At 50.4% G+C, this 13,613-nt stretch overlaps 1 protein-coding gene across 1 annotated transcript; it reads right to left on the bottom strand.

The window, feature by feature from the left end:
• Positions 1 to 1,672: 1,672 nt before the first annotated feature.
• LOC119331090 (embryonic protein DC-8-like) lies at positions 1,673 to 4,273 on the bottom strand. The gene is made up of 2 exons (XM_037604296.1): positions 2,213 to 4,273; positions 1,673 to 2,117 (listed from the first exon to the last, which is right to left on the bottom strand). Exons 1-2 carry the CDS (start codon positions 4,175 to 4,177, stop codon positions 1,917 to 1,919), a joined length of 2,166 nt encoding a protein of 721 aa, XP_037460193.1. The 5' UTR covers positions 4,178 to 4,273; the 3' UTR covers positions 1,673 to 1,916.
• Positions 4,274 to 13,613: the final 9,340 nt, after the last annotated feature.

Below are 13,613 nucleotides of genomic sequence, written 5' to 3'. Positions count from 1 at the left end.
CTTTGAGTGCATCTTAATGAGGTGTTGGCAACACATTTTCATGCTAGCACTATGAGGAATAAATACCTCCTTGACATTGTAACCTTTGTGTACTTTATGAGGCAAATGCAAGTTCTGTTTTTTCTACGTCGCTGCTGAAATCAACACACGACAAGATGTACCAAAATTAACCATACTTTCTCTCAAATTTCAAAAAGAGAAACTAATGCATCTTTAAACGCGCTTTCACTCTCACAGGCGTGGCGTGCCGCCGCGCGCAAATAGGCTAGTAATTCCTATGAATCTATCCCTAATAATAAAGCACGGATTAACTTTGTCGGGTTCACCGTCACAACACGCTTCTTCACGTGAATTTACAATTTCAGTTTAAATTTAAAACATATAGGTGAGGTGGTACTATAATCTATCTATATATCCCTGCCCATATTTACGATGATTTTCATCCGTTGTCTGAGCCAGGCTATCCGCTGTGGGCCAGATTTTCGTCCGTCGTCACTGTGGCTCAACTTTGCCGGTCCATCTACTATATGAAAGAACGCAAAAAATAGATGGCAGAAAGCAGGATCCAACTCACAACCTCTGGCACGAACCTAATTCGCTGCAACCAGCAGAGCTAGGATTTGTTCGTGCTTTGAAAGAGGGTTTCCTAATCTTGAATAGTCCCATCTCGACTTCTTCTATCAAACCACACCAGTTAATATACGTGCAGCTAGGATTTATTCATGCTTTGACAGAGGGTTTCCTAATCTTCAAATAGTCCCACCTCGACTTCTTCTATCAAACCACACCAGTTAATATACGTGCAAAACTTGCACATATCAGAAGCTGGCTGCAAGATGATTCCTACAAGAGAACGGACGTACATACGCAGATTGCTATCGATGTGAAGAAATCACATGAAGGAAGAAAACTTGCTCGGATGCATGGACGGTGAAGCGGGGCGCAACAGCGGGCCGAGGTCGGTCGAGCAGGGGCGCCGCGAGGCGACCGAGGAGAGAAGAAGACGGTCACGATAATTTAATCTGCTATTTAGTAGGATATCTGTAATCAAAAGAAGACATAGTCTTACATTCTTCTGTAGAGTTTTTGCTGTTTTGGTATCTGAGTTGAGAATAAACAACGAGAATAGCTTCATTGGAATAGTTCTTCCTAGATTTTCTGATAATTCAACTCATCCAGTAGCTTGATAGTTTTGTCATTATTTTAGTATCACGATACTAGCGAATGGGTAGAAGTTAGGCAGAAGAAGATAGAAATAGAACTAATATCCTAATTTTTTAGGAGGAACTAATGAGTTAGTATCTGAATAAATTACTTTAGATTAGCTACTACTTTAAAAAAAGATGTCACTTTGAAATAGAGGCAGCTGTAGACCCGTGGGAAGGTGTGTGATATTTTTTTTTTTGCAACGCACGGGCATATTTCCTAGTTAGAACTAAAGAGGCAGCGGCATATTTCCTAGTTAGAACTGTGTGATACTTTTTTTTGCAACGGGCATATTTCCTAGTTAGAACCAAAGGAGGCGTAAAACTGCTCGGAACTGTTACTGTTTTAGAGCTAGAGATGCTCTTAAGCCCAAGGTGATATGTTTCCCCCTATAGAGCTTGATGATTCTAATATTGAAGTGGACAAGTATCACTTCAGATTTACACGAACATTTACCTAGTTCCATAAGATTTGAGCATTCTACTAGCTGAGCGCTTCCAAACGTACTAGTAGCAGCAGATTCAACATCTGGACATATAGTCCCTCTTAACTATAAACGACCATTATTCAGCTCACCTGAGCACTCCATATAGTGCACTACTTATTATTACTACAACTATATACAACACCGCTTTAAACGTGTCTGATCAAAGTGACTGCACAACCAACATTCTCTTAACATTTTTGGTGCGACGTACGCGTGGGTCTGCTCACTCGGATTTCTTCCTGCCCTCGCCGGCTCCGGCGACCTTCCCGGCCTCCCCTTCGACCGGGATGAGCTCTTCTTCGCCGGCGACGATCCCCTTGGTGTGCTGCGCTATCCCGTACACCGTCGCGCCCACCGCCTCCATGCCCGCGCCCACCACCTCCAGCACGTCTTCCACGATCTTGGTGTCTTCTGTGCCTTCACCCTGCATGCACACGTCATAGCTGAGCCATCAACTATGGATACATCACACTTACCGTAGAATCAGATACTCGTGGAGGGACACGACGGTGCACGTACCTTCGCCTTGGCCGTCCTGGTCATGCCGCCGCCGGTGGCGCTTTTGCCGGTCTCCACCACTCTGTTCGTCGCCTCCCCTGTCTTCTGCGCGACCTGCGACGTGGCGTCCCGGGTCTTGTCCACGGCGCCTCCGGCCGCGCCCATCACCGAGTCCTTGATGTACGCGGCCGTGTGGCCGGCCTTCTGCGCCATGGCTCCGGTCGCGTCCTTCACCTGGGCGGCCATGCTCCCGGTCCTATTCCCTGCGTCTCCGGTAGCCTCCTTGGCCCTGCCCATTGTTTGTTCAGTGGTGTCGCGGGTCTTGTCCGCCGTGCCTCCTGCTGCGCCCATCACCGAGTCCTTGACGTACGCAGCCGTGTCAGTGGCCTTCTGCGCCATGGCTCCGGTCGTGTCCTTGGCCTTGTTCATGGTTTGTTCGGTCATGTCGCGGGTCTTGTCCGCTGCCCCTGCGGCCGAGCGCTTGGTCTGCGTGCTCGTGTCGAAGCTCGGCTCCTCCGCCTTGTCGGCGGCGCGGGCTGCGGCCTCCTTCGCCTTCTCCTCGGCCTGGGCGGCAGCGTTCTTCCCTTGCTCTGCCATCTCCTTCGTGTACTCCGCCACCTTCTGCGCCGTGACCGCGGTCACCTCCTTGGCCTTCTGCGCCGCTTGCGCGGCGGTCGACAGCGTCACGTCCTTGGTTTTCACCGCCGCCTGCTGAGTGTAATCTGCCGTCGTCTTGCCGGCCGCCAGCGCGGTGTCCTTGGCCTTCTCGGCGGCTGTCTTGGCGTACTCCGCGGCCGTCCCGCCGGTGGAGACCGTGACGTCCTTGCCCTTCACCGCCGCCTGCTGCGTGTACTCGGCCGTCGTCTTGCCAGCCGCCAGCGCCGCCTCCCTCGCCTTCTCGGCGGCCGTCTTGGCGTACTCCGCTGCCGTCCCGCCGGTGCTCACCGTGACGTCCTTGGCCTTCACGGCGGCCTGCTTCGCGTACTCCGCCGTCATCTCGCCCGTGGTGAGCGTGACCTCCTTCGCCTTTGCTGCAGCCTGTTTGGCGTACTCGGCGGCGGTAGCCGTGGCCTCCTCCGTGCCTTCCGCGGTGACCTGCGCGCCATGCGCGCCGGCGTCCTTGGCCTGGGCTCCCTTGGCCGCAGCGTAGTCTCCAGTGGAGCCGAGCTTGCGCGCGGCCGTGTCTGAGCCCTTCTGATCCTTGTGGCCCGTGTCATGCCCACGGACCTGCGCGCCATGCGCACCGGCGTCCTTGGTTCCGGCGCCCTTGGCCACAGTTTGGTCTCCCGTGATTCCGCGCGCTTGCATGGCCGCGTCCTTGGCGCTGCGCGCGGAGTCGCCCTCTTTGCCCCTGTCCTCGGTGGCGTGGGTGACCGCCGCCGAGCCCTTCTGCTCCTTGTGGCCCGCGCCATGCCCACGGCCCTCCTCCTGCTTCGTGTGGTGCTGCTTCTCAGCGCCCCGAGATGACGCCACCGTAGCGCCTGCCGGCGCGTTGGTGCCGCGCGCGGCGCTCTCTCTGCCCTGCTTGTCGTGGCCGCCCTCGGCGGCACGGCTGACCGCCGCCGAGCCCTTGTGCTCCTTGTGGGCCGTGCCATGGCCACGGCCCTCCTCCTGCTTCGTGGCGTGCTGCTTCTCGGTGCCCCGAGACGAAGCCATCGTGCCCCCTGCCGGCGCGTTGGTGCCGTGACCCTGCGCCGCGGCAGGGGCGCGGCCCTGCTGGGCGCCCTCGGGAAGGGCCTTGTGCTCCTGGTAGGAGACGACCGTGGCGCCGGGCGCCTGGGTGACGGTCACCGCCCCCCTAGCGGCGCTGCCGCCGCCGTGCTGCAGGTTCTGGTTGTACCGCTCCTGGGCGGCGCGGATGGCGTCCGCCGAGTTCTGCTGCGCCTCCGCGCGGAACTTGCCGATCTCCTCCAGGCTGACGCCGCCCTGGCCGCCTTCCTCCCGCTTCGAGGCGGCCTCCTTCCTGCTCTGCTGCTGCGACGCCATTGTCAGTGGCTCAGCGAGACAGACGCGATCGAGTGCGTGCTAGCTCGGACGCTGGTGTGTGGAGCTGGACGTGGTGACTGCTGTCTGGTGAGTGAGTGGCTTTGTCAGTTCTTTCCTGATGATCGGCAGACGACCGTGGCGAGGTCCGCTTAAAATGGTGCCGCTGAGCGGCGGCTTGTCGGGGGTCGGTCGAGGTCGACGCGGCGTACGGAGCATGACAGGGCGACACGTGCGGAGCAGAGAGGATATAGAGAACTGCGCGGAGCGGCGGGGTCTCATCGGGGGCGAAGGCACTGAGCGGCGAGAGGACACGAGGGCGGCTCACGTGAGATCGAGTCCACGTGCCAAGCCGCCATGGCTAAGGCACCCGAGCGCTCTGCCACGGATCAGGGTACGTGGCCGAACCCAAGGACAACCTAGGTCGGTGGCCATGCGGATATGGCAGCACGAACAGTGCGTCTATTTTTTAGCGAAATGGTTCTTCCAATTTCGACCTCAAATGCTCAATATTAAACTAGGGGGAAATAGAAATAAAATACAAAATCAGATTCTTTTTTTTTACAAAAAATGTTGCTTAGTTTTTGTCAGCGTACAAATTTTAGTAAAGAAATGACGTTTGTGGAGGTATGGGCAAAACTAACAAAATAAACACTTTTAAAAATTGCCATTAAAAATGCTTTTCAGAAAATCTTTTTGGAGCATCTACCTGTTATTCTTCACAGAAATTTAGACATACGTAAACAGTTCAGAATTTTTTTTAAAATAGCTATTTTTTAATTTTACTATCACAAGGATGCATTTAAACACGCAAAAAAGGATGCATTTAAACATGGGAGAAGAAACTTGAAGGTGTACTCACGCTCGTGTGTTCGTGTGGCTATATAGATCTAGATGAATCACATGAGCACTCCTAGCATTTTCTTAACTTAGTTTTGGGCCTTGTTTTGATCTAAAAGTTACAATAAAATATGTGAAGTTTAATAAAACCCTGCAAAAAATGTGAAGTTAGTTTTGATCTAAACCTGAGATCAAAACTATGTTAGAAAGAAAAATATAACTGAACAAGCTAGACAAGATTATAAAATATGCCTAACTAGTCTGTATTTATATATTTGTAGGGATCTATTTTTCTCCTAATTGTCGGCCAAGCAAGGGATGTCTCGGCCATTGCACATAATTGGATATATAGTTTTTAAATATTCTATAGAATATCTGTCCTTGCACTTTTCACTATGTGAAAAATTTCTACATAAGCAAATCTTAATATGAAAAGTTGTGCATGTCACAGTTAAATAAAATAAACCCATTTAGAATGCACTAATGCATGTTGCATGGTAGATGATTCTCATGCATAGATCACACGGATGTTAGCGGAATATCTTAATATGAAAGGTTGTGTATATCACAAATAAATGCAAATGTGATTTAAAACCCTTTTAGCATGCAAAGGCATGTTGCATCACAAAGATTCTCATGTGTAGATCTGCGGATGCTAGTAGATCAAACTAGTAAATTTAACAACTACAACAATTCCGATGATGTGAAAACACACATGTTAAGATAGGTAGAAATAGTGGGGATCAATCTATTAGATATATAGGGTTTCATATAAATACCTCATGTTCATTTTACTTTTTTGCCATTCATGCAATTTTAGCCACTAAGATAATTTACCACATAGATATGTTTGCATTCGTAAACAACAATGATAGAGATACTGAGATTAGTGAGTCTCTCTACCCCTACCTAGCTTCTCTATGACGGCCGTGCTTCAATAGGATTATAGATTTGCCTAAAGGGGCATGAACAGAGTTGAGGGGGTTATTCCAGGGTATTATGTTAGACTAGTAAGTAGCCCGTGCTCTGCACGTTGAGAGGCATATAAAAACATATTCCATTCATTCGGTTTCAAAAGTCTATCTCACTTTTTTCCTTTTTTGCTTTGTAAGTCTTGCTTTATTGTTCTCGGTCACCTTTTTAGATTTCGAGTCACGTTAAATCGTTGCATGCAAGAATTAAAAGAAAACTCACAAATGTATGTAGAAGTCTCTGGCCATTTAGTGGTCACACATGCATGCATTGCAATTAATTCAAATTAACGTGTCGATGAACTCCATTCTTGAGGAAAATGAGTATGCTAATTGAGTACTTTCACAAAATATGAAGTTTATTACATCACCCACCATCTACCTTGGTTTGAGAGTTTTTTGAATTGGACCTTTTAAACCAGAAGGGAGGGAGTAATACGACTGTTATCAGAAATTGAATATGCTTATATAGTAAGATATAAAGATAAGACGGTCAAGCAAATAATTTATTCTGAAGTAATGTTATTTTCAAATCAGGCATAAGTTTTTTTCATAAACTTTACAATTGGCATATTCTTGTGAAATTTTGGTATTAATATGACTGTTGTATAAATTTTGGAAAATGCAAATAAAAACAGCTTGAATAGTTCCAGACTATTCCAATTGCCAAATGTCCAATACCAATAAAATTATATGTACATAAGAAATCTGAAATTGTGATAACAGAATCTACTCTATTGATTTTTCTGGAAAACATGTTCTAGGTCAAGCTAAATGAGTTTGATATAGACACAAGTTATTTTCTTTTTGATGTCTCAACATGTGTTTCAGAACTAAGATATTCATTGATGGAATGGTACAGTTTTCTTTAAGAATGGAAATGTTCATTGATGGTGCAGTTTAGACAAATTAACCTCTCAACTATTGACGTTTTTTGTTATTGCACTTTCCTATTAGTTGGTTTTACTTGTAAACTCCAGTTAAAAATAAATGCTTTAGTGGACTAAAGAAACGTTCATCATATAAAATGCAAAGATGGTGTGCAATAGAATGTGAAGCTTCAGATTTAGTTTTCTTCTACGTTGCTTGGGGTTTGGTTGGGTATATTGGTACGTAATCTTTTTTAGAGGTATATTGCTATGTAATCTTGGTTGCAGTGATACATCCACTCCGGCTGGGCCAGGCAAAAAATTCACTCGGCCCACAAGTGACAAGTCCTCAAACGGACAGGGCTCTAGAAATGTCGCGTAGCTCCCAGGCACGCAACGTGTTGCGGGGGCAGATGTGTGTGACAGGACTGGCGAATCCAGTGCACGCTAGCCGTTGGATTCTTAGCTTTGATGATGGATGAACGGTCGCTGTTAGTCCATCTTGGCAAATCAACGGCTGCAATCACTCGAGTGCTGTTTTGGCAGGAAAGCCAAGACAGACGTGGTAAATCCAAATTTTAAACTGACACATTATAGTAGTAGAGATAGAGATATGGGCTAAAAGGCACTATGCCGTTCCCTATTTCTCTAGGCTCGGCTTTGCATATGTGGTCACTGACACATTCGTTGTGGCTTTGTTCGTGCTGACGCCATGAGGTGAAGCAATTGAAGTGGAGTGAGGATCTCCCTCCGTTGATCTCTTGCCGAATGGTGGTAAACAAAAGAGAAAACTTGCAACATTTCCTTAAACCCTTCTTTGGACCTAACAATATATTTGAACACTTGTCATATTTGAAATATTTTGGTTGAACACTTCTTTGAACCTAATTAGCATGCAATCGTACTGTGGAGGTGTACACCACCTTTTGATCATGATAAGAAATTATAGCTGAGTGGCCATTGGAAACTAGCACAAGAGTTTCCATTGGAAAGTAGCTCCACGCTATAGAGTTGCCTCCGAAAACTAGCAAAGAGCTAGAGCTGCCCTGGGAAACGCTAGAGTCACTTTTGGAGACTAGCTATACACTAGGAGTTCCCTTCCAAGGAAACCACCGCGTGTCCGGCCTCCTCTTGAATCACAGGACGCCAAGGCGAAGAGGGACGTGACATCGAGCAATGGAGGAGAGGGCGCGCATTTACTCCCTGAACAGAATAACCCTCTGGCCTGGGAATGGAATGTCTCCAAACCTACGGTTCAGGCGTACCATCTTGGGATGGAGTGTGCACGGGCGGTGTTTGACACATCTGCAAGTGGCATTGTAGTGTTGCCACCATTGATACCGTCGTGGAATTCTTGGCTGCCTCCATAGGCCGGCACGAGAAGGGAGTGTGCTTGCCTCCATGGGAATTGCTTATAGTCGGTGGGTTGGGGGAGAGAGAGAGGAAGAATCGAAGAAAACCGGCTTACAGTCGACCTATGGGTCAAAAACAGAGGGAACGGATCATCTGACAAGCGGCTACCCTCCACGTACGCCGAGCTAGAGATTCAAGCTTTTACATATGGATTGTTAGACTGTATTTGCATGTGTATATTGTAACATTATATACCACCTCATTATATATATATGTGATAGGCCACCCCTAGAGGGTTGTGCCGGTTCCCCCCAAAGCCTATTGTTTTACATGGTATCACGCTAGGTTACGTCCGCTTCCGCCTAAAAACCCTAAGCCGCCGCCGCCGCCACCGCCGCCGCGCCCGCCGTCGCCGTCGCCCGACTGCAATGACGTCCGCCGCTGCGTCCGACTCCACCGCCACCGGTTTTCTGCCGGCCTCCCTCGCGGCACTTCTCTCGAGGCCGCTGGATGCCGCCTCCCTTCAGGCGCCGATCGGGACACGGAGCGTCGGCTCCCTCTTCGCGCTCCCGCCGGCTGCTACTTCGCCCGGGCAGGCGCTTGTGGCCCACACCGCCGCCGCCCCGTCAACCGCGGCTGTCGCGCCCTCGGCCACTGCGCCGCTGGTGGCGGAGGACGTCGCGCTGGCAGGCTTCGCGGCGTCAACCGCGGCCATCGCGCCCTCTGTCACCGCGCCGGCTGCCCCTCTGACTGTCTCCACGGTGGTCTCACCTCAGCCAGTCTCCTCGATGGGATCGCAGCCGCCGCCGCCGTTTCACTTCGGCCATCTCATCACCATCAAGTTGTCGTCGGACAATTACATCTTCTGGCGCGCGCAGGTTCTTCCGCTTCTTGGGAGTCACTATCTGCTTGGCTATGTCAACGGCTCTCTCCCTTGCCCTCCTGCGCTGGTTGACAGTGTGCACGGTCCGGTCTATAATCCGGCTCACCGTGTCTGGACAGGGCAGGATCAGGCGAACCTCTCCTCCATCCAGGGGTCGCTCTCTCCGGCCGTTGCTGGGCTTGTTGTCTTCGCCAAGACGTCCCACGAGGCATGGACTATTCTTAAGCGCTCGTTTGCGGCACAGTCGCAGGCTCGTGTATCTGGGCTCCGTCGCCAACTTGGGGAGTGTCAGAAGCTTGACTCCACCGTTACTGAGTTCTACAACAAAGTCAAGAGTCTCGCCGACACGCTGGCCTCCATTGGACAGCCCCTCACCGACTCCGAGTTCAACTCGTTTATTGTCAATGGTCTTGATGAGGAGTATGACGCCCTAGTCGAGATCATCAATGAGAGGGGCAACTCCACGCCCATGCCAGCACACGAGGTCTTTTCACGCCTCCTGCTTACTGAGCAACGAGTCGAGACGCGCCGATCCAGGGGCAACGGCGCCCTCTCGGCAAACGCCGCCACCAAGGGTGGTCGCTCCTCTGCTTCATCCAGGGCTCCTTCGGGGCAGTCACCACCACCCGCCTCGGCCCCTCCTCCTACTGCGACGCTACCAGGGGCTGGCGGTCCACGTGTGTGCCAGCTTTGTGGTCGCGATGGGCACTGGGCCTCGAAGTGTCACAAGCGCTTCCAGCGGGGTTTTCTTGGTCTCGGCAATGACAGGAAGGATACACGCAACTTTGCTCGTCAGGTCGCCATGGCTGATCGTCCGCCGCCGCAGAAGCCACAGGGACACACTCAGTCCTACTCCATTGATCCCCACTGGTACATGGACTCTGGGGCGACAGAGCACCTGACCAGTGAGATGGGGAAGCTTCACACTCGTGAACCCTACCATGGCTCCGACAAGATCCACACCGCCAATGGAGCAGGTATGCACATCTCTCATATTGGTCAAGCATCACTTCTCACTAGACATGCCAATAGGAGTCTTCAACTTCGCAATGTTCTTCGAGTTCCATCTGTGACACGTAATCTTCTTTCAGTTCCTAAACTCACTCGTGATAATAATGTGATTTGTGAATTTCATCCTTTTGATCTTTTTATTAAGGATCGGGGCACGAGGGACATTCTTCTTAGTGGGCGTCTCTGCCAAGGTCTCTATCGTCTGGAGCATCCTAGCGTCGCTCGCGTCTTCAGTGGAGTTCGGGTATCTCCGTCACAGTGGCATGCTCGTCTTGGTCACCCGGCCACACCTATTGTTCGGCATGTTTTGCGTCGTCATGAGCTTCCTAGTGTGTCTAGTAATAAAGATGTAGCAGTGTGTGATGCTTGTCAGCAGGGGAAGAGTCATCAACTTCCTTTTTCGGAGTCCAGTCGTGAGGTGAAACATCCTTTAGAACTTGTGTTTTCAGATGTATGGGGTCCTGCTCAGACTTCTGTTAGTGGTCATAATTACTATATCAGTTTTGTTGATGCTTACAACCGCTTTACCTGGCTTTATCTTATCAAACGTAAATCTGATGTGTTTGACATTTTTGTTCAGTTCCAAAAACATGTTGAACGCCTTCTCAAGCACAAAATTGTTCATGTTCAGTCGGACTGGGGTGGCGAGTATCGCAACCTCAACTCCTTCTTTCAGTCGCTTGGGATCACTCACCGTTTAGCATGTCCACATACACATCAGCAGAATGGTTCAGTAGAACGTAGGCATCGTTACATTGTTGAAGCTGGTCTGACTCTTTTGGCCCATGCATCTGTTCCGTTTCGTTTTTGGAGTGATGCTTTCACCACTGCATGTTTTCTCATCAATCGTAATCCCACTCGTGTTTTGAATATGAAGACTCCCATTGAAGTTCTCATTAATGAACAACCGGACTACACCTTTCTCAAGGTGTTTGGGTGTGCTTGCTGGCCCCATCTCCGTCCATATAACAAGCGTAAGCTCGAGTTTCGTTCCAAGAAGTGTGTTTTTCTTGGTTATAGCTCTCTTCATAAAGGATACAAATGTCTTCATGTGCCCACTAATCGTGTCTACATCTCTCGGGATGTTGTGTTTGATGAGCATGTTTTTCCCTTTGCCAAACTCCCTGTGTCCACTACCGAGCCACCTGTCATGCATTCATCCTCTGTTGCTTCTGACCAATTTGATGATGTTGCATATTCTCCTCTATTGTTGCCTAACCATGGTGCAGGCACTGGTCGTGGGGCTCGTTTGGAGATTCTGGAAGTGCCCTCTTCCTCTTCGTCGCCATCACCTTCATCCTCGGCACCTTCTGTTGTGCATGAGGAGCACATGGCGCCCCTGCATGGCCTCGGTTTCCGTGCTCATGCACGGCCGATCGACGTCCTGGCCCGGTCGCCTCTGGCTTCTGGGCTGCCTTCGCCATCGTCGCGCCCTGCAACCCCGCCGACTGGGCCGGCCTCCTCGGTCCCCGTCTCGCCCAGGGTGTCGGGGCAGTCATCACCAGGCCTGGCCTCGCCCGCCCCTGCCTCGCCCAGGGTGTCTGGGCCCTTCTCGCCAGGGCCGGCCTCGCCTGCTCTCGCCTCGCCAAGGCCGTCTGGGCCGGTGTCACCGGAGCTGGCCTCGCCCACTCTCGGTTCGCCCATGGCCTCTGAGCCCCTGTCGTCGGGCCAGTCTTCGCCATGCAGCCCGGAGTCGTCTGTCCCGAGCTCGCCTGAGGTGATTCCTGCATCTCCGGCGACCGTCACGTCTCCGTCACCTTCGCCTCCGCCGACTCCTGCTGCTGCTCTACGTCCACATACGCGCAGTCGGAGTGGCATTTTTCAGCCTAAGCAACGTCACGATGGCACAGTTGCTTGGTTAGCGGCATGCATGTCTGCTGCTCTCGCAGATCCATCCTCTGAGCCACGCACGTATCAAGCTGCTATGTGCATTCCTCATTGGAGAGAGGCCATGGAGCAGGAGTATCAAGCGCTTCTTCGCAATCAGACATGGACTCTTGTTCCTCCACAATCACGGGTAAATGTCATTGATTCCAAATGGGTTTTCAAAGTGAAGAGGCATTCTGATGGGTCCATTGAGCGCTATAAGGCTCGTCTGGTTGCTCGTGGTTTTCGACAGCGTTTTGGACTTGACTATGAAGACACCTTCAGTCCAGTGGTCAAGCCTACTACCATCAGACTTCTTCTCTCTCTGGCTGTTACTCAAGGTTGGTTTCTTCGTCAGCTTGATGTTCAAAATGCTTTTCTTCATGGTGTCTTGGCGGAGGAGGTTTACATGCGCCAGCCTCCGGGTTTCTCTGATCCGGATCGCCCTGATCATCTCTGTCGTCTGTCTAAGGCAATTTATGGTCTGAAGCAGGCTCCTCGTGCTTGGCATGCTCGTCTTGCAATGGCTCTTCGTGCTCATGGTTTTGCATCATCAACTGCTGACTCCTCATTGTTTCTTCTTCAAAGGCCTGAGGTTACTATGTACTTGTTGGTCTATGTAGATGATATCATTTTGGTCAGCTCCTCTCAGTCGGCTGCTACTGCGCTTGTTCGCTCACTTGGTGCTGATTTTGCGGTCAAGGACCTTGGGAAGCTTCATTACTTTCTTGGTGTGGAGGTTACTTCTCGTGTTGCTGGCCTTGTTATGACGCAGAAGAAGTACTCTCTTGATTTGTTGCAGCGAGCTGGGATGCTTAAGTGCAAACCGACGACTACACCCATGTCTACCACTGATAAGCTCAATGCTGTTGATGGTGTGCTTCTTTCTTCTTCTGATGCGACAGAGTACAGGAGTATTGTTGGTGGGCTCCAGTACTTGACGATCACGCGACCAGACATTTCCTATGCTGTTAACCGAGTCTGCCAGTATCTGCAGTCACCCCGTGACACTCATTGGTCTGCTGTTAAGCGGATTTTGCGCTATATTCGTTTCACGGTGGCTCATGGTTTGCATATTCGGCCGTCTGACTCTGGTTGTCTTTCAGCATATTCTGATGCAGACTGGGCTGGCAATCCGGATGACAGGCGATCCACGGGGGGTTATGCTGTCTTCTTTGGCTCTAACATGATTGCCTGGAGTGCTCGGAAACAGGCTACTGTCTCGCGTAGCAGTACTGAGGCTGAGTATAAGGCTGTGGCCAATGCCACATCAGAGATCATCTGGGTACAGTCCTTGCTTCAGGAGTTAAGTATACCCCAATCACAGCCTCCTGTTCTTTGGTGTGATAACATCGGTGCTACATACCTTTCTGCAAATCCGGTATTCCATGCCCGAACGAAACACATTGAAGTTGACTATCACTTTGTGCGTGAACGTGTCTCTCAGAAGCAACTACAGATCAAGTTTATTTCTTCCAAGGATCAACTTGCTGACATCTTCACCAAGCCATTGCCTTTGCCACAGTTTGAGACTTGCAGGCGCAATCTTACCCTTCTAGATTCATTAGAAAGTGGCTAAGATTGAGGGAGGGTGTTAGACTGTATTTGCATGTGTATATTGTAACGTTGTATACCACCTCATTATA

This window comes from Triticum dicoccoides, chromosome 1A (assembly GCF_002162155.2).
Source record: "Triticum dicoccoides isolate Atlit2015 ecotype Zavitan chromosome 1A, WEW_v2.0, whole genome shotgun sequence".
Classification (NCBI taxonomy): Eukaryota; Viridiplantae; Streptophyta; class Magnoliopsida; order Poales; family Poaceae; genus Triticum; species Triticum dicoccoides.
The sequence above is the reverse complement of the archived record's forward strand: the minus strand, read 5'-3'. Positions and strand labels throughout refer to the sequence as shown.